The following is a 24,135-nucleotide window of genomic DNA, read 5'->3' on the forward strand; positions in this document are numbered from 1 at the left end:
ATATACACTGCTTAAATATCTACTGAGCCAATGATAAGAGATGTATTACAGATGTGCACTTTGCTGTCACATCATAAAATGATGAAAGCAATATTTTGAAAAGCAAGGAGAGGACGGACAATTTCATGTTTCTGCCTTCAAGCACTGTCAAACATTTAGAGCACAGGCACACAAGCTCCTGCTTCACAGCAAACACTACACTCTAAAAAACGATTCATGGGGTTAGTAAGTAAAGCTTAAAATCAATAGCTTTTTCTGCATAAAAAATTAAGTTTGTTGCATGTACACATTGTAATCAGTTGATAACTTAATTTAATGAGTTGGTCGAAATGAAAATAAAGAAAACAGTCTTAGCTCAGTAATATATCGATTTTGAACAGACATTTCTGTGTTAACTTAACATGAAAGTGTATTCAGTTAATACAACTTAAAAATCTCGTAAGCGTCCTTTAAAAGCTGAGTACAAGGCTGACTTGCCCGGACATGCTGCTCTCAGACCACTGATCGAAAGAAACGGAGGGAAAGAGAGAAAGCGGAGAAGCGCCATTTTGTACGGAACGTTATCAAACGTTAAAGCTTTGTGGTGAGTACAATTTTTTGCCTTGTTTTATTCACAGCAGCTAATAACTCTAACTTTAACTCTATCAACACGCACTGCAAGAAATCCTTTTTACACAACACTAAACTCTTCCTCGGCGAGTGGTGGTGATAAGCTAGTAACGTTACACTTCTGGCTAACTTGTGAAGTAATTCGACCGTAACATTAGTCTTTGTTAAGTTTTGTTTTACGGTGGCAGCCAAATGGTGTTAATTGACACTGAGCTTCTGTAGCCGTAGTTTTTAACTCTGCAAAGACAGGGTAATACATGTTTTTCTTCTTTCTACTTTGAAATCGTTGCAGCGTTGATGAAGGTTTGACCAGCAAAAGGCTGGACCGTTTTACATTCATGACTAAACAAATGTAGGTTACTGAGTATACATTCGGTTTAACATCGATGCATTTTGATGTTTAAGTCCTAGAGTTATTTTTATGTGAGATTGAAGTTTGTTAATTGAGCCCTAGCTGAAGAACAGCCTGTGTCAAAGTTCAGTCAAAAAACGCGGGCGAGGAAGCGAACGCCATGTTGTAGAAACGCCACAGGAAAGATTTTAAGTAACATTCATAAACTAGTTGTTTTAATGACATTACATTGAGTGTGCATTAGCACATAAAATATAATTTTGCTCTTTTGGGTGTTAACTGCAGATACATAAGCGCAGTTGTATCACTTAAGAAAAAATATCTTTGATTTGGAAACATAAAGCAACTTTTAGGAGAAACTCAACACTAAAAATAATATACATAGTTTTAACTTTTAATGTCATAAGGATTTCCTGTGAGATAATGATTAGACTAAAGACTATAGTTAAAAAAGCGTGAATATTGATTGCGTGTAGTTCGCCCATTTCTTTGCAGTAGTTTACAAGCATTTTTCTTGTTTTTCATCTTGAATATTCAAAAACAATGAATTAAAATTTACTGTAATGCTGATGTAGCACAAGTTGTTTGTACTACAGCCTTCTGAATCACCCAAGTTAAAGTAATTTAAACTGTTTGTTTTTAAAATGAAGTGGATCTGTAAAATTTGCAAATTTGAAACACCAAGAAAGACAGATCTCTTAAAGCATTATAGATTAAGACATGGTCATGGTGGAGAATTTCACCCTTGTCTTTATTGGGAGTGTTATTGCTCATTTAAAACATGGGGCAGCCTGCGAACCCATCTGTCAAGAACTCACTCGACCCGTGAGTCAGTGACACTGTCCACTGTACTGTCATTTAAATGTCCATGTTGTTCTTTAAACACTATCTCCACAGAAAGAGAATACTTTGAGCATATTGGTCGTCATTTAAAGAAACAGGAAACTGTGTCTTGTGTTTTTGAAAATTGTCCTTTCAAAACAAACATTCATGGAACATTTGCCTCTCATAGGAGCCGGAAACACACTCCTCATACACTTGATGACTTCAAGCCTGAGCTTTTGCAGAGGTGTGTCAATCCTCTAAATGCAGGGGATGATCCTGTGGATGAAGACGATACTGAAGGTGCAGTGAGTGAAGACCCTGAAGGTAATGAAATAAGAGAATTGCCGAATTTAATAGAAAAACATGTAGCCCATGTGCTGCTTAAGTTGGAAAGCATATTCAATGTACCACAACGGTGTATTGATGAGTTAGTTGAAGAGCTACACTTTATCTCCTCATCAGCTTCAGGTCCTATTTTAAAAGAGATTTTACAGTCATGCTTAAAAAAGCATAATTGTGAAGTTGATGATTTGATCATCTCTGAGATGGTAACAGACCTATGTGAGTGCAACCCAATTACATTAGCCCTAGGGCGTAATGGTCCTCTTTCCACCTCCTACAAAAGAAGAGAATATTTCAAGGAGCATTTTTCCGTGGTGGAACCCATAGAATATATGCTCAGTGCCAGGGAGCAGAGAAGTTTTCAATATGTACCTATTTTGAAGTCTTTGCATGAGGTTTTGAAGAAAAAAGAGATCCAGGATTTGCTCACATCTAGTAATGAAGCAGACAGCAGTTCCGAAAGTCAATACAAATCATTTCAGGATGGCACACATTTTAAAAACAATACATTGCTGTCAGAAAACAATCCAGCTATTTCTCTTATTCTGTATGTGGATGATTTTGAAGTGTGTAATCCACTTGGCACTTCAAGAAAAAAGCACAAAATTACTGCTGTGTATTGGGTTTTAGCAAATGTGCCACCATTGCTCAGATCATCACTAACATCGATATACCTTGCCATTCTCTGCAAGGCTGATGATATCAAAAAGTTTGGCTATAGTGCTGTGTTTGAGCCAATGCTAAAAGATCTTGCCAGCCTTGAAGAAGAAGGACTTTACATTCCTTCATTAGACATTCGAGTCAAAGGTACTGTGTATTGTGTTGTTGCAGATAACCTTGGCGCCCACTCTATCGGAGGATTTGTGGAGAGCTTCTCAAGTACACACGTCTGCAGGTTCTGTCTTGGAGAAAGATCCCAATTCCAAGTAAGTGAAGTTAGAACTGGAGCATTTAAGCCTAGGACAATACAAGAGCACAAGGCTCATGTTCAGACAGCACAGGGACATAATCATTGTTATGGAGTAAAGAGACAGTGCCCACTGACTGAAAGACTAAAACATTTTGATGTTTTATCTGGCTACCCACCTGATTTGCTCCACGACCTCTTTGAAGGTATTGTACCTTTCGAGTTAGCACTGTGCTTAAATGCCTTAATCAAAAAAAAATATTTCGCACTTGATGAACTAAATAAATTGATCAAAGAGTTCCCATACAGATGGGCAGATAAATCTGATTCACCACAAGCAGTTCCACTGGCTTTTGCTACAAGAAAGACTGTCGCTGGAAATGCCCATGAGAATTGGGCTTTGCTTCGCCTCCTTCCCCTGATAGTTGGAGAAAGAATACCAGAGAGTGAACCAACGTGGCTGGTCATCCTGAACCTGAAGGACATAGTTGAACTTGTCCTTTCTCCTGTGCATACAGACCTAACTATTTGTTTCCTTGAAAGCAAGATTTCTGAGCATCGACACAGATTCCTGGAGACTTTCCCTCAGGAAAGACTTATTCCAAAGCATCATTTTCTAGAGCACTACCCACAGCTAATAAAGGCTTTTGGTCCCCTTGTATCTCTTTGGACTATGCGCTTTGAAGCTAAACACAGCTTTTTCAAGCGTGTGGTCAGGCATACCCACAGCTTCCGAAACATTCTGTTGTCTCTTGCAGTGAAGCATCAGTTCATGGTTGCACACCATCTACATGGTGGTGCAGTTGTTCCACCATCTCTGCAGGCAACAAAACTGTCAATAGTGGATTTGACTGTGCTGAGGGAAGACATAAAAAAAGCACTGCAAGTAAAATTCCCCAGCGAGTCGTTTGTCCAGATGGCAACTACAGTGTGTTGCAGTGGCACCAGTTACTCCACTGGAATGATCTTGGCACATGGCTCAACAGGTTGCCTTCCAGATTTTGTGGAGTTGATTCAGATAGCTGTTGTCAACGGAAAGGTTTGCTTTATTGTGAAATGTTTAAATGCATGGTATATTGAACATCTTAGAAGCTATGAACTCGAAAACACAAGAAGTGTTAAGGTGATTGAGCTGAGTGAGTTGTCTGACATCTTCCCAATGGCAGCATACACTGTTGCAGGGAAGCGTATTGTTACCCAGAAGCGTTACATTTATGTCCATGTGTAGTGGTCATTAACAGTTTCTCATTTGTTTGACTTTACACACCAGGCAGTTCTGGGATAAAATGCATAACCAAAAATACTCTTTATAGGTGAGGTCATGATTTCATGAAGAAAACAAAAAGGCTGTTTACATTAACGTATGTATCTCAAACTTAAGTTAATCATTTTCACCTGGCCTTGCACCATCTGATGTGTGAAAGATTTGATTTGCTGGCTAATATGTTTACCTTGTATAAGTGTTTTGTTTTTTACAGTTCAAGTGAGAATGTTATATCTACCATCAGACATTGGACAATAATAATAATAATAATAAAAAAGCCTGGAACGCCTTTTAATCTCAGATCATGCCATTTCTTAGAGCAAAAAGAGATGAATCTCTTGACTCCCACTAGTATGCAGAAACAAAAAAGTAAATCTGAGTAGTAGTTGTAAATATGACTGGCATATAACTGAAAATGTTATGGTTGTAGCTTTTATGTGACATGTGACATTACTTTCAGCTACTGTAATTTTGTGATCTTTGTAGTTTTGCATTTATTACATTATGCTTCAATGGAAAAATGGAAAATATTAAGATGAAAAAAGACTCCTGTTATTTTCCATAGAAATAAATGTTTCAAACATTTAGTCAAACTAAAAGCAGGTATATAAATGGGCACTCAGTTTCGCAGTAGTCAATTTTGACAAAAAGCATATATAAAATGTCACAGTGTAATGTGAAAGCTAATGATTAGAGACGTAATCACTACCTTAGTTCCTTTCTGCATGCAAGCTAATATCTCAAAGGTGATGAAAAGTCCTTAGCTTATCAAAGGTAATATTTACCTCTGATACTTAATGTCTTAAGGTTGACACTGGATGTATTCTATAAATCAAACTGAAGCGTGTGGTTTCTCTTACAGACGCTCCAATGTCTCATCAAACCAAACTTAGGATCGTTCTTCAGGACCATGACATTCGCAAACTTGACTTACCTCATGGCCTCCCTGGGACTGTGGGTGACCTTGAGTCCATTGTAAGAGAGACATTTGGGCTTCAAGGGAATTTTACTTTGCATTACAAGGATGCTGATTTTGGAGAGGAATATTTCAGTCTTACCTCAACAAGTGACATCAAGGACAAGGACACAATAAAAGTGGTTAACATTGTTGAACCTCCCACATTTACTCTGAACTTAACTGAAGTGAACACTTCCTTTGAAAGTGAATCAGAAACCTCCATCTATAGCTCAGCAACCTCAGTCAGTACTTCAGTGACCGCCGTCGGTCCTCCCCAAAGCAGTTGCTCATCCGGATCCCAGGATACACTGATTCTATCATCACCTGAACATGGGATTCAGCGATCACAGCGGTGGCCGGCTGAATTTCCTGTACCTCGCTTTGCCTATGACACAGAGCTTTTGCTTGCCTCAGGAAATGAAGCTTTCAAGAAGGATGGAATTCCACTCAACTTTACCTCAATCCTTCCAGACATCCTTGAGAGACTGGCTGAAAGCGTCTTTCAGTATGTTGCCTACCCAACAAGCGCACAGTTTGTGGATGTTGCTGAGGCGCTGATTCAGAAGCATCCTTGCCTTAAAGAACCAGGGTCATATAATGGATGCTATGGATGGCAACAGAGACTAAAATATAAAATGGGCAACTATAGAACCAAGTTGAGAGGGCTCGGATGCCCTGAACTTGATGTGAACTCTCTCAGAAAGAAGCGACTACATGAGAAAGCACCTGCAAAGAATGTCAAAAAGCCAAAAAAGTCAGAAGTGAACTATTTACCTCCTCACCCACAAGGAGAAACGGAAGAAAGTTTGGAATATGGAAGAGTGGAGCTCCTCAGTGAAGTGAGGAAGAGGGACAACTGTCAGATCATCAGTGACAAAATGGCGAAGACATTCTCCATTCGCAGGCAGGAAGTTGTCAATCAAGCACCAAAAATCAATGACCTGAAAGAAAGATGGCCTGCTCTTTTTGATGCAGTTCAGGTAAATATTTTTCCATAAGATAATTTGCAGTATGTATTCTTTTAAAGTAAATTGTATACATTAACATGTTGTGCCTATTTGTGCCTTTTTTTTTATACAGATAAACCAAGAATTCAGAAGGATCACCACTGTTAACCTGGAGACAACATTCATGGCAAAGCTGGACCAGTACTCTCAGAAAATAATGTCCTTGCTGTCCTCAAGAGGAGGGGCTGCAAAAATGCGCATTCGGCGCATCCAGAACATGCTGCTAGAGGTATGAATGAATGAAATGTAGTTTATTTCAAATAGGATAATCCACTTTTTTTTTTCCAATAGGTGATATTGAGTCTTAAAAGGTAGCTGTTTACAACTCAACTATGTCAAATTATTGTTTAGAGCTTGAGGCACAAATATCAATTAAAACTATAAATACTTAATAATAAAACAAATTATAGGTGATGTGGATCATGATTGGCAGAGTAATTTGCAAGATTTTCCAGTTTTTCTATTTGTTACCTGGATTTTTCAAGTTCATGAATTGATCATTTCAGAGAAATGGCTCTTTGAAATGATCAATTCATTACTTTGATTATCACTGGAAATCTATAATTGGTACAGTTCAGGCCATATAAAGTCAATCCTTTTTTTTTTTTTTTTTTTTTTTTTTTTGGATGTAATTATCAAAAACCCATCCTCCTCGAAGAGCAGTTCGACATTCTTTTTCTTATTCACAGGACGATTCTGTGGAGAGAAGGCGAGAGGTCGCTATCCGTGGCTTAGTGGTGTATCTCAGGGAAAAGGAGGAGGATCTCTTCAAAGAGCAGGTAAATCAGACATGACTATACTTTGTATTAGAGATACGATCTAATCTATTATTAATTGATTTCTAAATTAATCGGCAACTATTTTGATAATTGATTGATCGGTTTGAGTAATTATTTTAGAAAAAGAAGTCCAAATTCTCTGGTTTCAGCTTCATAAATGTGAATGGTTTGGGGTTTCTTTACTCCTCTATGACAGCAAACTGAATATGTTTGACATTTGAGGTCATCATATTGGGCTCTGAGAAACATTGACATTTTTCACCATTTTCTGACATTTTCTGGACCAAACAACTAATCAGATAATCGAGAAAATTGTTAGTTGCAGCCCTATTTTGTGTTACTCTCATGTATAAGTATGATTACTTAAAACATTTATATTGATTCTGATCTACCAGGATGGTGGCGGCGATATTACCAATGAAGTGATGAAGATTGTAACCAGAGGTGCCACAACGTCTGATCCAGCCAGCGCAAGGATCATACTTGAAGGAACAGAAGTCCTAGCAGACCTGGATGTACCCAGAGCCTGTGCCTTGCTAATGGGGCTGATATATGCACTCAACCTCAGCTACCCAAAAGAACTGAAAAACACTTTTGAAGTGTTTCAAAAGATATTCCTCGAGCTGGATGATCTGAAAGCCAGTCCTAAGGTAATGTCACTAAAAAGTAAACTGTTGTACTAAAAAATGTGAAGAGTGAGGCTATCCTCAAATTAAACGGGAAATGTTCCACTGTTGTTTGCAATGTGTTGTGTTACATACTGTACAGTAGGCAGTAGGTGTAAAGTTGAGCGTTGAGCATTAAGTACACCTAGTTCAAAATAATGCACTTTAAAAGGATAGCTCGGGTCTTTTGAAGTGAGGCTGTATGAGGTACATATGTATAGTGAGTGTATTACACACAGTAGATGGCAGTCAGTAAGCTCCACCTACGGAGAAGCAGAGATGAGCCTCCATCCTAATAAAACTGATGTCAGTTTAAATGTACATTATATCAAGAATATGTTTACTGCTTTATTTTGCTATCAGACAGCCTTTTCTGTGGGGAAAGAGAAGTTCTACTGCTTGTTGTTTCAATCGCTCTGGCCCACCAGCGTCCATGGACAAAAACAGCAATTTTACCTGACAGCACACAGGAGTTGCTGGTCTCCTGCTGCCTTGATCAGTAAGTGTAATTGTGTTATTTGGTGACTTTGGTGTTAGTTCGGGTTAGTTCAGATTTACCAAAGTCACACAAACAAACTGAGCCTATCGTGCGTGTCGGTGGCAGGAATGTGCTGACTGCTGTCTACTGTGTGTAATATACTCACAATGTACTTCATACTTAAAAAAACCCTAAACTATCACTTTAACACAAACAAACTTGAATCAGAGCATGACTGTCAAAATGTTCAGTCTTTTTGAGACAGATTTACAGGGGTGTTTTATGTCATTTATTTTATGGAGGCAACAATTTTGTCTGCTATTGAAATGTCAATGAGTCTGGAATGGTGGACTGGTGTTCTAATAAACAGTTTGATCATAAAACTGGAATTTCAATGTGTAATTTATTGTATAATTGTAAGTTATAAGTTATTGTAAGTTATTAGTACTCAAAAAAATTAAGGTAACAATTTGCATGGATATTTCTGAGTAGAATAAAAGTAAAAAAATAAGTTTTAATAACTAAATGGAGTAATTTTTAAACAATTAAAATTAAGTTGGTTCAACTTAATTAAGCTTGTAGAGGACAAAGCAAATCATGTTGTTTGTACGTAAGGAACAGAGTTTGCCTAACTAGAGAACTCTTGTGGCATTTACGCTATAGTGGCTAAGCTGAAGTAACTTAAAAAGATCCATGCAAATTGTTACCTTAATTTTTTTAAGTTAAGCCAGCAGATCTTTTTTTAGAGTGTACCGCCTCTATGGGGCTGCCTCAGTTCTCCTGCATATTTCAATTCTTTGGTTTTTCCATGTTTCTTCCATTTCCCTTAAATAGGACACTAGAAGTAAGATGTGTTTTATACATGTAGGACCATGTACATGGAAAATGTTGCCTTAAAAAGGAGGATACTAGATCCAAGCAGGAGGTAATTACACTTGTTGGAGACTTCTTTTAGTACAGAAAATGACCTTATTGCCACTTAATCAGTAACCCCCTAGAAAATACTTTGTCGTATTGCCCTCTGTGACTCAGTTCCACCCATTGCTCTAATTCATTTTTAAAACACCAAGATAGCCCAGATGTTCACCTTGAAGCCTGAAGAAGGGACTTCACTAATGGTTGATACCACTTTGGTTTTATTACAGCTAATGGTTGGTTTTCTCTTTTATTTGGATTTTATATCGGTGGACCGCATTTAGAGCGTAGTTATTTCAGACCCACTCTAAATAATATCCTTCACAGTCAAACATATTTCTTCATCCAACCAACAAGCAAGCTCAGAATCTGGATTTAAAGAGACTAAAGGCTAAAAGTTCATCCGTGCTTTCCAGTTGTTTTCTAGGTTATAGGTGGTAATGTTTCAAGGACAATTTCCTGTCTCTGTATTCCTTTTTTTTTTTTTTTAAAGAAAATTTGTTCTTGCATTCCATTTCTTCTGGTCTACGAGTGAAATTGACCTCTTATATGTCTGACCAACTGTCAAGCCTGCAAAAAAATTCAGTCAGTGCATCTAAGAGGGAATCCATTAAAAGCGAGGCATTAGCAGAGAGCATGCTCTTCTGATCAGGTCAGTCTGCCCTGATTCAGACCATGTTTTGCTTTTCTATCCACAGAAACAGCAGAAAGGAGCCAAATGGCAAAACTGGTTAAAAAATAGTTTCCATGTTGGCCCAGAAGGAATCACAAATGCTTCACATATTGATTCACTGAATTTATAAATTTCTCCAACTAGCTACAAGCAAAAATCAAACATTTTATAATTCAAACCAAGCTCATATTATTGGGGTGTGAAGAGCTTTCTGGGAAGATTGGACCAGTGAGAAAGGAATATGCATGCATTGACGCATTTGACTGTTTTCCATGTTTACTCTCTGAAATACACCAACTCTCTAAATGCTTACGCATTGCGCTTAAAGCTGTAGAAGTAGTCTGCAAAAAACAAAAATAAATGTAAACAATGAAAAAAGATGAAACTGGGCAGAAGTGGGAGCATTTGATATGACAGAGGAAGCCAGTGGCCAAACAGACAGAACAGCAACAGCTACAAAGACAGAGTCACTGCTAACGTGGCAGCACTGATGCTGTGCTCACTCTAAATCTCCAAACCTCATCCTGTCAAGCAGCCCCGTACTGCTGCTGTCGACTGCTATAAAAATATCCCTGTGGGGATTGTTAGTCCTTGAGAGTCATTTCCACGGTCTGAACAGACTGCCAGCTTGGACCTGAGAATTTAAGTTTTGTCACAGATACTATCATCCAGGTTCTGTTGACAATGGAATAGCAAAAAAATATTTTATTGAAAATATAAGCTTTTGGTTCCCAATGTGATTTTTTAAATCAATTAAACTCGATGGCTCAACTACATTTAGCTTTTTCATAACCCAACCTTTGTTTCAGGCCAAGCGAAGAAGAATTCAGAAAGGAAACAAATGCTTTTTTCCTTTGGCATAAGCAATATTTTTCATACTATCAATTCTCAAAACTATGCTTCAGTTCTTTAGTCTTTGTATGATGTGCTTTATTATTTGTTAAGCAACAACAGCCATCAAACTGCTCACTTTGTATTCTTCTATGTACCGTTTAGGAATAAAGGAAAGAAATGGCAAAGCGTGATGGCACGCTGGATGTTTGGATCAATAAGTCATTTTTCAATAACACTTATCATGTGTGCTTAAACACCTTCATGCCAACAAATGTACATGATGCAAACTAAAACACAAACACTTCTCTTTTGAGTGTCAATGGAGGGGTTTTATATACTTATTGGTTTGGTTTGTGATTTTAAGCCTTCCTTAATTGTCTGTTTTGAAGAAGTGTTATGTGGGATTAAAGATACGTCAGCTGCCTCCTGTTGTCACATAATTTGACTGTCTAGTTCTTGATCTTCCAAAAAAATATTTATAGTTATAATCTTGTTTCTCTAGTCTCTTCTTTAATTCCCTCCTAGCAGTTACTTCCTATTATAAAAGGATTGAACTCCCCCCTCCCCGCCTCCAACCAGGTGAACATGCCGAAAACACCAAACCTAGGAGGTGTCCAGGAGATCAGAAGCAACTTAACTGGATTCTTCCAATGTGGAAGGAGCACCAGCTCAAATCTGAGTCCCTCACAAATATCCAAGTTCCTCACCCTCGCTGAAACCATATACCCTTTACAGCAGGAGTGTCCTGCAGGTTTTTGATGTGTCCTTGATCCACAGCTGATTTAAATGGCTAAATTACCGCCTCAACATGTCTTGAAGTTCTCCAGAGGCCTGTTAATGAGCTAATCATTTGATTCAGTTGTGCTGACCCAGGGTGAGATCTAAAACCTGCAAGACATCAGCCCTTGGGGCCTGGAGTTGGACACCCCTGCTTCACAGGGAAGCAGTTCTACTGCTCATCTTATTCTGTTAGTCACTTCCCTAAGTTTGCAGGTCAGGTTAGTAACATAAAGCGGCCAGTAAACAATAGCTCTGCCCTGAAGAAAACAGAGGGAACATTTGCTGTAGCAAGGAGTGATCACGTGACTTGGTGTGCATTAAAGGTAAGTTCTATTTATCAAGACAGTCTCAGACCGCAGCAAATGTTACACCAATATGCATGGGAGTAGGGATGGGTATCGAAAACTGCCGTTCCCACTGTTCCAATTCCTTGGAATTGTTTGCCATTTTTGTAAATGATTCCCTTATTGATTCCAGTCGCCCCGAATGACGTCACCACATTGCGGAGCGTCATTTATCTGGCAGGAAACACGGCGCCTAAGCGGCTTAAACGCTCAAAAGTTTGATTATACTTTACGAGAATGGATGACAACAGGGCAACTTGCAATACTTGCAAAGTAGATATTTCATTTAAGGGAGGAAACACTACGAATATGCAAAAGTATTTGTTCACAAAACACATGATGACCTTAAATGAATGTCGTGTTTTTAATTCCGCTCGACTCGTGAATCTCAACCCAGCAGCAGCGGTAACGTTTGCACGTCCTCTCCTGTTAATGCGGCAGGTAAATAATCAACTAACAGTGCATATTATGTTAGCGCGATCTGCCTTATTACAAAACCTGCCATTACTGTGCATTTAGGTGACCATGATGAGACAGACTGAGTCTGGCTGGCTCAGATGCTGGCAGTTGTCGCTGCAGTCTACCGGTAGAGTCTCCTTTCAGGCCAGGACAGACAAGTTTGTGGTCAAAGGCTTGCACCCATTTGCCACAGCAGATGCCCTCGATTTTCGGTAAGTGAATGTGTTTAATTGTAGGCAGGGACATTACTGGATATTCTTGTGTAATTGCTACAGAATAATTTATGTTATACTTTGTTATTGCTACAGAAGAGTATTCATTTTATTAATTTATATTTACAAATTTTTTTCCTGGGGACCCTGTGACACCCCATGGAAGAACCGTAGGCTGGATCTCTTAAGATCTCACAGTTGGGTTTGTAAGGCCATGTTACCTCTAAATTTCTATCTTGTTCAAAGAGAAGATATAAAACAAAGTTCTAAGCTAATCTTCTTTTTAAAAAAAGAATTGATAAGAGAATCGATAAAGAATCGAATCGTTAAACAGAATTGAAAATGGAATCGGAATCGTGAAAATCTTATAAATACCCATCCCTACATAGGAGGTAATAAAACACGTCTCAGATTTGGTGAAAAGCTGAACATTCAGCTAGCGTACAGCCACTAATTGTTCCAGGTGCTTACTTTGGAGTTTCTTCCTTCTCCAAATTGCACAGCAGACAAATGGGCTCTGTTCTCCAGAGAAGGCCATTAAAGCACAGTAACAGCTCTCCAGCTCAAACTATCCCCTGTATTATTGACCATTTTTCATATCATTGTACATTTCTCTCCCCTGTTCCTCCCCTTCTCTTTTGTTTTGTGCTCAACTGTTAACCTATATGGATAATTATTTTGATACTAAGATTGTCTCCTTTACACTGGCAGAGTGCCAGACATTTGCACTAATATACATGCAAATGATCCCTTGCACAGCAGTGTTATTCTCAATTAAAATTTTTTAATAAGACATAACTGGAGTAACAACCTCTTTGGAAACGACCCCCCCCCCAAAAAAAAAAAAGAAACACGCAAAATATTTCACTTTTGTGTGGTGGTGTTCATCCTGTAAGTCACAGCTGGGTACAGAACACTGGACACGTTTTGAATCGAAATCTTTTGTGGCAAGAATTTTTGGAAAACAAAGATCTTTATGTGCCGCTCTCTGTCTCGCTCAATTTTTCACTTTTCTCCAACATATCTGGATGCTTACAGGTGCTAATGAAGTCAGCCTCCCCAGAGAACAGCTCTCATCTCTAAAGCATACGCCAATTAAAAAGGCAAACACTTGATAAAACATAACATGCTCCACTACTTCGCACAGCCTCTCCTGTAACATAAAAATAAAAAATAAAAAAAAATAAAAAAATACAAAAAGCACCGCCTTTTACCCCCTGGCCCTCAAAACGGCTTTATTAGAGAAACAACATTAGCTCCCCCAAATTAAACATGACATGACAGGTGAGCAATGCAGACAAGAACACTGAGAACGACTGGGGTCACCTTCTCAGAAGCACATGCTGTACACCATTTATATGGATTTTAAAGTATAGTCTCCATTCCTTGAGGCTACTGCCTGCAGCTCTTCTTTGCACTGGCTGAAACAATAGCGACCACAGAGAGGCAACGTGCCCATCGTAGGGATCTAGTCAGGACACTGAAATAGACTGGTGGCATAGCTTCCAGTTCTGTAGGGTTAGCAGCCAGGAGACATTTGCCTGTGTCCCACTGGACCTTCATGTTTTAAAACATTATTTAGCACTTTTTCATTCATTTAATCTGCCATAGTCCATACCATAGTCTACCACCAGTGAAAAACAAAGACAAAGATTGCAGAGGTTTATGAAGTTCTATTTTGCACATTATCAATGAATACAAAAAAGAAAATACAAAATTTACACCAACTCTCTTTTATAACTGTTCAAAGTCACTTGAGGATTTAGACACAGGCCACCTACAGACTCATTTTTGGAGTCTGTGAACAGCTTTAACAATAAGACACTGCTGAGTCCTCTGAGTCAGGACAGAGGTGGCCTTCTGCACTCCTAGTAAAGCTGCTCCATATCATATCTTCTATGATTATTTCACAATGAACTTTTATAATATAAAAATGTCATCGTAATGGCAATAATATTGCTATAGCAACACCATGCCTTTCCTGGTGCGCACAACAATAAGACCAGGCCGGGCGTGTCAGCCTCCGATAGTGATTTAGTGCCAGGAAAGCGAGTTACTTCAACAACCTCCAACAAAACAGTACTTTGCACGAAAATGATCCTCTAAAAGTGGAAACAAACTTTTTGACTACTTTAGGAACTTTTGCAACCCAAATCTAAAATGACTCCACCAGTCGTTGGAGCACTCAGTAGATGCGCTCCATATGACATGAGGTGGATGGAAATGACTGACGTAAAGGAGGGCGTTAAAGCAAATGGTTAAAAGGCTCAAACCAAGATCTGTACAAAATGTATGTTTTATTATGTGACAGTTATGGATAAACTTGTGTTAAGCAGTTATTTTACAGTTTGTGCTTACATTTGATTTCTGCTGCTTCACCATTATTACATTATAATGCTGCTGGTGCATCTTGTTTCAATAGATTCTCATTTCAAATTCGGAAGAATGTCATCAGTGACAGTAGCTCACTGGAAAAGAATAATGGAAAATGCCTTTACTTAATGCATCTACTTATGTTGCTGTCTGCATGCTGTGAGCATCAATAAAACGCTGTTCAGCTTTTTATATCATTTCAGAAATTTTGTTAGTGTAAATTCTCAAAATTCTGTGATATTAATTTTAGGGCTATTTTGCCCACCCCTACTGTATTCTTTCTCTAGTAACCACAGCATCACATAATGGAGTGTGCACCTACTCGCCTACATGGTCAGACATGCAGATGACAGATGGTGAGCAGAAAAATCCATGGAGAAACTAGCCCATTAGCTGAGCTAACCTTGAAAGTACTGGGGAGGTTGGGAAGCTGGAGCAAGCCAACAGTCCCCTGCAGGGAGAGCGAGAGCTGAACATCCTCCCTGCACGGGCTGTGGAAATTCAATTACAGCCTAATGAAGAGTGAGCTGACCTCCCCGCACCGCCACCCCTCCTCCTTCATCCCTCTCTCCTCTCACCAAGCTGAAGCTCATCATTTACTGTAGCTGGGCAGGTTGGCAGGTCTAACTGGTTTCACTGAGACCGCAGGCATCTTTGTCCACAGAATATCCATGTCTCCTGACATTACACTGTTTGTGTACAATGGATTCCTGCCCTATTGTGTTATTTCTGTCCTTCTAAATCCTTCTCTTTTTGCCATCTGTCTTCTTTTTCCTTTACTAAGTTGAGGGCTAACAGGCTACTCAATTTTGTCACAATCATTGTCACAGAAGCTCTCAGCGCTAGCCCACTAATACTGATACAGAACGAATAACCTCCTGTCCAATCAATCTTTTATTTTTCCCTCACATCCTGGTCTTTGTTTTGATTTTGTTTCTATTCTTCCCCTATTTGTTCAAAGGTAACAAGGAAGTATTTACAGAAATAACAGGCTACTTTTAAAGTTCTTCAGGTATCACAAATGAAATAAATGATGAATAATAGTCAGTGTGCCAATAATAGTCAGCAGGGTCATGTTGATACCTATATTTGTACATCAATTGGCTCATTATTTTGGTCAGTACTTGGAGCAATTGTTTCCTAGTTTCTTCAAGCCAATTATCTTTACCACAAAATATCAGAATTGGAAACTGTGCCATTCTCATTTACTCACATGCATATTTGTAAAACTACCAATGACTAAACAAAGCAAATCCTGTGCTCTGCTATTCTGTGTTAAAATGTCAAAAAACAGGAATGAAAAACACATCTGAAAAGCCAGTTTCAATAAACGCAGAGTTTAAGGAGTTACTAAAGCATACAGTAGGAAACGACAACAGGCAGCTTTTCAGCAAGCACTGAAGAAGCCAAAGAAAACGTCCAGAGACGACTCCCAGCCTGTGAAAATAACAAGCTCTTCCCCAATACACTGACCAGCTGTTGTCAGTTGGAGATAATATGAGTTTTTGTGCTCTCATCAAAGTAGTAGAACCCAGGCATGAGATGCACCACATCATAGTAACTGTAAAAAGAAAGCTCCAAGACTTTTGCAGGACCGTCAACCTTTATTAATGATATATAGAGTAGCTGTGTCAGCCCAATGTTGCTCTCAACTGTGCAGTGAATTAGTGGCAATTTTGCTCTGCAGAGAGAGCAGTTCAACATGCAAAGCAGCTCTGGAGTTTTTGAAGCTAGGTTAAGGAGAGAGGTGAGCAGCAGTGTGGCTTCATGCTGAAAAAGAGCACTACAGATGTGATGTTTGCTTTGAGAGTGCTGATGGAGAAGTACAGAGCAGGTCAGAAGGCGCTACTACTGAGTCTCTGTGGATCTAGAGAAGTGTGTGACGGTGATACAGGACATGTATGAGGACAGTGAGGCAGCGGTGAGGTATGTGGAAGGAGTGACAGATTGAATCGAGCTGGGGGTGGGATTCCATCTGAGATTGGCTCCGAGCCCCTTTTTGTTTGTAGTGTGATGGACAGGTTGACAGACGAGGTCAGGGAGGAGTCTCGATGGACTGATGTTTGCAGATGACATTTTGATCTGTAGTGAGAGCTGGGAACAGATGCTGGGAACCTGCAGAGGTGGAGGTATGCACTGGAGAGAAGAGGAATAAAACTTAAAGCAACACAGAACAGATGTAACGGTAAAATAAGGAGTAGAGGTAGTAAATGTAGATGAGTGGGAGGAGTGGGAGATGAGTCCGGGGTGACAGCAGAGGTTATGGAGTTATGAGAAAAAGTAAGAGAGGCAAAGCTAACATGGTCTGGACATGTGCAGACAGTGGATAGACTGGAAAGGATACTTGAAACACCAGGTAAGAGAAAAAGAAACCACCGAAGACTCTTGAGTGTCGGTAAGGGGCCATACAGAGGGCTGGTGTAACAAAGGTGGATGTTAGGAATAGTGTGAGGGAGCCACATAATGTGGAGACTCCTCAAAGTAAGAAGAAGATGGTAGCCAAACAGTAAGAGATGTGTTTAATGATATGCTTTAGATGTGTGTTTCATCCAGTTCACAATGTGCCACAAAACAATAGCAAGAACACCAAAACCAATTCTGAAGGTGGACTTTCTAGCCTGCTGAATAAAGAGGAAAACAGATTATAGTTGGACATTCTGGAAATTTCTCTTTCTCTAACCCTCCTAAGACAATATTTACATGCAGCACAACCAACCTATTGAAAGATCCCTGCAACACTTGACCCAGTAGAACAGCACATACTTCATGCTATAGTCTCTTATAAGCATAAGTAGGTTCTCATTGGTAAAACTGACATCGTATAATCAAGTACTCATTCAGTGCTTAGAATAACCAAGTACCCCAAAGTAACTAAGTGGTTTATCCGCAGCCCTGCTTCGCACTATACATTTCTGGCTCTTTGTTGTCTGGGGAGTGTTCAAAGGTTCCATCAGCAGCACAAACTGTCAGGGTTCAATAAAAATCAAATCAAATATACAGGAATGAAATAATTTCACTGCATTTTCTAATCTATGTTCCTGTGATGAATCCTGTCAGATAATATGCTCGACTTCCAGAGACTTAAAAAAAAGCTGCGGTGATTCTCCCAGTAATGTTCTATAAAACTAAAAGTATGCCATCTATCTAAAAACACAGCAGGTATTAAAATCAGGAAATAAAAAGACACAAAATTGATTGTTTCAAACTATCCACTCAAATGGAAATGCCATTATGAAATTCTAGGACTAATTGACACCAATGACTCAAAGCATTTACTAAGGCAGAGGAACAGTTCATGCATTTAAATGACTGACAGTAACCACCGAAAAGGTTTAGTTTTCTTACCTTTTATGGTGCGAGGAAAAGGGAATGTGTATGATGACTATAATAACTGTAACCCCCAAAAGAGGGGGACTATTTTCCCAAATTTAAAGTTCTCAATTGATATCCGGTTGTTCAGTCTGACGTCACTAGCCGTGTCTGGGCCTAAACTCCGCTGCAGGTCCATATATCAAACGATCACTATGGCATTAGTGAGAGTTGAAAAACTGTCTAAAGTCTTTCATCTTTAATAAAATGATCAGCGTTCTGCTCTACCAGGTGTAACAATTGAGTTTAACATCCAGGCATCCATGAAAACGGAATTTATGACATTTAACGGAGTTAGAAGTTAGCAGGGAGTTAGCTCGCTAGCTTCAATCTAAATACAATATAGCATGTCCTGACTGCAGGGTTTTGGAAACAAATTAAAACGTACAGCTCTGTTATCACTTCCAGCATAAATGAAGACAGAAAACTAAACAGCAGTGACGTTTGTAGGGTTACTGAAGTTGGGCTAGCTGCTATATAATGATGTGCTAGCGACACAGCTATGTTAGCATAATATAAACAAGCTAACTTTTTTTCCACTCGATAAAAGTTAACGTGAGTGTTCTCGGTGGTCAGGAACAAATGTAATCGCATGGCAGGATGCTGTAAAAGGACCAAACTTCAGCCAGGAGAACAACTGAGATAATCCATCCACAATACGAGGTTAGTCATTCATGTACTGCTGCATGGGCTGGGCTGTAGTTACATCCTAAGGTTTTAAAAACTGAGCTTAAATAAATGATTAGCGGTAATAAAAGCCGAGGGAGGTCAACAGTGATCACTGACTGTTTTAGGAGCTTTTTGAGATCAAATAGAAGAAAATACATAACATTAAACATGTTATCAACACAAAAGCCATATTAAACGCAGACTACTTTAGGCCCGGAAGTAGGATTCGTCGCATCATCACTGAACAACCGGATTGCAGTGTCAGTAAAGTACTCTGATCAAAGTGGCCAATGTTTGCCAGGCACTAGCATTTAATTGCTCCCTTTTCAGGTCCTGATGTTCTCAGATGTCCTTGCAAATATAAAGTCAACACTGATCTCACACTAAAAAGTGGAAAAAAAAAAAAAAAAATTATGCATACTGAAAAAAGGCCTCTTCTATACATATTTCTCTTAAACCTCTGTTCTAATTATCCATTGTATTCATTCAAATGTGAAGGTGCCTTTTACAGTGCAATCTATCAACCATGGTCAACCATCAGGTGTGCCAGAGACGACCTAATGTCCAAGGTATTCACTAATATGGTCTGATGAAAGTCATAAATCGCTTCATTCTTCTACAAAGCACCAAGCTCACATCTCTGACATTGTCATTCCCATTAACTCTCACCCATCTTCCCCTCTTTGAATGTTGTTTCACGCCTCTTGATTGTCTCACTCTGTGAGTAAATGTATTTCCCATGCCCATTTATCACCTGCCTCTACACAGCACTTTCATTTTCCTGCCAAAACACGATAACTATCATTTAGGACGTGTCATGCCATCTCAAATTGCTGGCAACAAATTTCCTACCGAGGATATAGAACTAATTACATGTTTGGAAACAATTAGAGCCGTTCACTAAACATTTGAGAATACAAATCAGTGTCAAGTTTAATACTTTCGTTCTACCATACCGATTTTTTTCCTCCCTTCATTAAAATTCAGTGTTATCAAATGTTATGTTTGTTTTTCAGACAGTTGTCTAATTGATCCCATCAGGCAGCGGAGGGAATAATCCAACTATCAATCTCAAGTCAGTGACAGGCTTCCAGTGAATACTGCAGTGTGGCTCGGTGGTCCTGCTGAGCGGGACCGTCACTGTCACAGAACACAGTTAACAGTGATGGATACATCTGGATTCACATGGTGCCTGGTTTAATGAAACTGTGCTACAACGATGTCTGAGCACAATAATATGCCAGAGATAAGACGCCAAAGAGAAAGAATGGAGCTGCAAAATCAAAATCCTTTGGGTTTTTCTTTTTTATCATTAACAACACAGCAAAAAAAAATCTTTTATTTTCTAAATTTAGTTTTTCATTAAGAGGAGAAAAATCATTAAAGTGATAATTGACAACTTTTAGAGCTGACAAATCAGACATTAACGACTCGTTCGAACCAGAGATAAGGCTGCTGAAGTGCCTACCACCGTTTCATGGTTCAATCATTGTAGAGTAAAACAAGACAGGGAAGGGAAAGAGACAGAAAGAAAAAAAAGTCGGTGGCTGCTTGGTTGTTTTATTACATTTGCAGTTGTGATCACCAACTGGTCAACGGTTAAGGGTGCAACACCCTCAACATTCAACAACCACTTTCAATTGCAAGGTGGATGGAAATCTGTCACCAAACAGCCGCGGTGTAATGTCAGACAGACTGATAAAGGATTGCATACAAGTGTCGTCCAATGTATAAACACAAGCAGACTCCCAACATCTTGTAGTCAATCTGAGAGAATCTTTGCAGATCTCTTTGCACTAGGGCAGCGGTCCCCAACCCCCGGGCAGAGTCGTTTGGTACCGGGCTGCCAGAGTTGAGGCTCGGGTGTGAAATTTATGGTTTTCAGGGTTTTTAGCGTTAACTCTGTTTCCCTGGGTCTTTTCCCGTGTTGTAGTTGTGTCTCTTATTTTGATAGAAATATTTACGTGTTACCATAGCGATCAGAGAGCATTAAGGGGCAGAGGGGAGGATGTTACTCTCAGTGTTGTTGGCGCATTTCAGGAGGACGCTGATAATAAAGTTACACAATTACACATGAATTCGTGTTTATTATTATATTTACAAAACACCATCGTTTTTGTCTTGGGCGTATCATTTTATTTTGTAGTATTTATCCGTGAAACCTTAAAGGCCGGTCCGTGAAAATATTGTCTGACATTAAACTGGTCTGTGGCACAAAAAACGTTGGGGACGGTTGTACTAGGGGACCCAAGTCAGCTAGTAGCTAACGGTTGTGTTCAGGTCATGTTCTTATGTCAGAGCAAGGCTGACAACTGCCTACGCCATTTGGCGGTTAAACTGCTTGACATCCATGTACATTTTTGCCAATTTATCAGTTAAAGACAAAGACCTGATCTTAGATTCATAGCAACAATTTCAAGGTCAATGACATCACTGCAGAGAGTTTGGTGGCGCTACGGTCTTCAACCACGGTTTTCTCTAGTGTAGCAACTGTGATTGTTAAAAGTGCAAAGTTGAAATACTGACATGTTTGGAGGTGTTATTGGTTCTAATGGATAAAGTTCTTTGAAAAATCTCAGTACAGCTTTTTATAAGTATCCTTCAACAATGACCTTTCTCAGCTTTCTAATACGGAATTGGGAAAAAAAAAACCCAAACATTTCTTTGTTTGCCATTGAACGCTCCATTATGCTCACCAACTAGTTACAAACTTTGTCTGCCATCATTCTCATTTGGTTCAAAGCTTAGTAGAAGCAATGGGCGTGAAACAAAGTAAAATGAAGGGCTGAAATGGCAAAGCAAACAGCTGGAAAACCAACTCTTTCAGGGAACCTGCAGGATCAGGTGAGAATGCACCGTGGGTTAATCACTTTATGCAATGCCAATCAAATTACCTGCAGTAATATCATCTATTGTAGGAAAGGAAGTGTTGATTAGTGCAATTTTAAGGATAAGGGGAGCCTATGTCATGGTGTTTTTAATCATTTACTATACGTACACAGTAGATAAGGTAATCCTCTTTTCTTCATCTGATAATGATTTAGGTTATTACCAAATAAAAGTGCTTTATGTGTTCTTTTAACGATAACGTGTGCGTGGTACTCTGCTGAGTAATCAACCTCAGGCATGCCATGACAGATCATATGATGAGATTCCCTCTCATCTACAGAAGGAAAAAGAAAGGGGGCTGATTTTGGACCAGAAGCAGAATTCTTTCTTTCAGTCGTAGGCTTTAATCAAAACCCAGCAGGTGCTGAGGGTACATCATATCATTTTCTACTGAGACCATTGTAGGAGGGGAAATTGGTCCCTCTTGCTTTTCTATGATGAATTTCTTACTTTATGACTGTTGAATGTCAGTGGCAATAAAAAAAAAAGTAAGAAAAAAAAAGAGCAACACTTGTTCTTTGATTGAAATACAATGAAAACTGATATTTACTGCCAATCATTTTCTAATGATTAAAGTTTTTCCATGTCGGCAGCAAAAGAGATTAGAAGAGAGCAGAATTGAGGTTAGTAATGTCGCAGCCAACAATCCCAGCAGCCAATCAGGCTCAAGGCTCCACCAGAGTCAGATTTAGGAGCTTTGTTGATCTGATGCCTGGAAGAGAAGGAGATCACTCCCACAGATTACACATATCACAGTCCCAAAAAAGAGGAGAAGAAGAAACGAGCAGAAAACATTACGATGACAACTCAGGATCATTTTAAGACTCACACCAATGCATCACCGTGGCCAGTTTTATATTCCTTTAGCTTCTCACAGGCGTGCACAGCACTGAGTGTACACATATCATGACTAACAGTGGTGGTAATTTAGAAAAGATCCACCAATCCACTCTGTCAGATCAATGTACATTGACTGAGACCTCTTTGGAATTTGATGGCTGTCCTTTTGAAACCGTTGCATAAAAAAATTAATTAAAAATAAAATTTTATGATTTTATATATGATGACTTTTGATGAAATGTGTTCATGAAAAGGAGGAAGAAGAGAGAAGAAGAACAATGGAAGAGAAGAAGAAGGCAAAGATGGATGAGGAAGACAGAAGGATGGAGAAAGGAATGGAAGGAGGGAAGGAAGGCAAGAAAAAAAATGAAAGAACGTTTTATCCTAAATTTGAAAAATTATTGAGAAACAGCAGCTGAAGGCAACAGTAAAAAAATACCGTAAAAAAAAAAAAAAAAAAAAAAAATACAGCAATTAAAATACTCAAAATAACAAAAAACAAATGAAAAGTGATTATAAACTACTTGTTAACTAAATACTCCAAGATTTTACTGCAACACAGCAGACTTGATACAAAGAAATTTATTTCCATTTAGCTCACAAAGCGAATCTGTTTCAGGAAGTCATTTGAAAAGGGAGACTGCTCAGAACTGCTGTTACTACATTACTGACAACATCGAGCAATTAGACAGGAAACATGTTGGTTTAGATCTAAAAAGGGGAAAAAGCACTACAGGAACTACTCTCTGAATGTCAGGTTTGTGTGTTCCAATAAGATCCATTACATAGTTTGCCCATTGGCGGGTTTTGTTCTTTGTCTGCAACTGCAAAATGTCACAGCCGTGAGGTAAAAGACCACAAGAAAACTAATTTAAAAAAAAAAAAAAAAAATGTAAATAAAAAGGACAACAATGCATTAATGTGAGATGACAAATGAACGACGCTGGAAAGTTTTGCAACAGTCAGGGCAAATAAAACAAGCAAGCAAGAGTCAACAGAAATAACCAAGAATTGAAATATGAAGAAATGTCAAAGTCAGATAACATATGATATTAAACCACTAAAAAAAAAAAAAAAAAAAAAAAGTAAACCCACCACACTGAAATGGATTCAAAGCCACATAATGCAGTCATAGCTTGAGCTAAATTTGTGCATTTAACTTCATTTAAAGAAGAGCGTAGTTGCCTACACTCAGCTTTGTAGGTGTGTTCCCATATAGTCCTGATCAAAAGTTTAAGCCCACTTGAAAAAATGGCACCAAAAATAAAATGAAAGAAAAGAAGAAAAAAAATTCATACTTTGCATGGTTGGATCTTAACAAGGTTCCAAAGTAGAGCTTCAACATGCAACAAGAAGAAGTGGGACTGAGACAAAACATTTTTTGAGCATGCAATTTACTGAAAACAACACTTAAAATGAAACAAGCCGTTTCACAGCTGATCAAAAGTTTAAGACCACATGCCTTTAAAAGGCCAAATCTGTGCAAAAATGTGTCATTTTCTGTCAGGTAGTCACACTGTCATGATGTTCTGATGGCAAAGGGGAAAGGGTTGCTGAATGTGTGCCATCGCTGCTGAGGTGGGATGCAGTAA

The 24,135-nt window shown here is 38.9% G+C and overlaps 2 protein-coding genes across 2 annotated transcripts in view; one reads left to right on the top strand and one right to left on the bottom strand.

Moving 5' to 3' along the window:
• LOC101481280 (polypeptide N-acetylgalactosaminyltransferase 10) overlaps positions 1-24,135 on the bottom strand; it is a 133,997-nt gene that overhangs the window by 56,651 nt on the left and 53,211 nt on the right. The window lies entirely within an intron of this gene.
• Positions 1,999-7,953, top strand: LOC112430598 (sterile alpha motif domain-containing protein 3-like). The gene is made up of 6 exons (XM_076889427.1): positions 1,999-2,110; positions 2,960-3,054; positions 5,162-6,237; positions 6,338-6,493; positions 6,954-7,043; positions 7,439-7,953. The coding sequence occupies exons 3-6, from the start codon at positions 5,170-5,172 to the stop codon at positions 7,724-7,726; spliced, it is 1,602 nt and encodes a 533-aa protein (XP_076745542.1). The 5' UTR covers positions 1,999-2,110; positions 2,960-3,054; positions 5,162-5,169; the 3' UTR covers positions 7,727-7,953.

This window comes from Maylandia zebra, linkage group LG10 (assembly GCF_041146795.1).
Source record: "Maylandia zebra isolate NMK-2024a linkage group LG10, Mzebra_GT3a, whole genome shotgun sequence".
Lineage (NCBI taxonomy): Eukaryota > Metazoa > Chordata > Actinopteri > Cichliformes > Cichlidae > Maylandia > Maylandia zebra.

What these genes read in the sequence shown, in the direction of transcription:
- LOC112430598 (XM_076889427.1), top strand. Translation starts at nt 5,170, where the DNA reads ATGTCTCATCAAACCAAACTTAGGATCGTTCTTCAGGACCATGACATT. An exon ending in CTCTTTTTGATGCAGTTCAG is followed by an intron (nt 6,238 to 6,337) that starts GTAAATATTTTT and finishes TTTTTTATACAG; the next exon opens with ATAAACCAAGAATTCAGAAG. An exon ending in TCCAGAACATGCTGCTAGAG is followed by an intron (nt 6,494 to 6,953) that starts GTATGAATGAAT and finishes TCTTATTCACAG; the next exon opens with GACGATTCTGTGGAGAGAAG.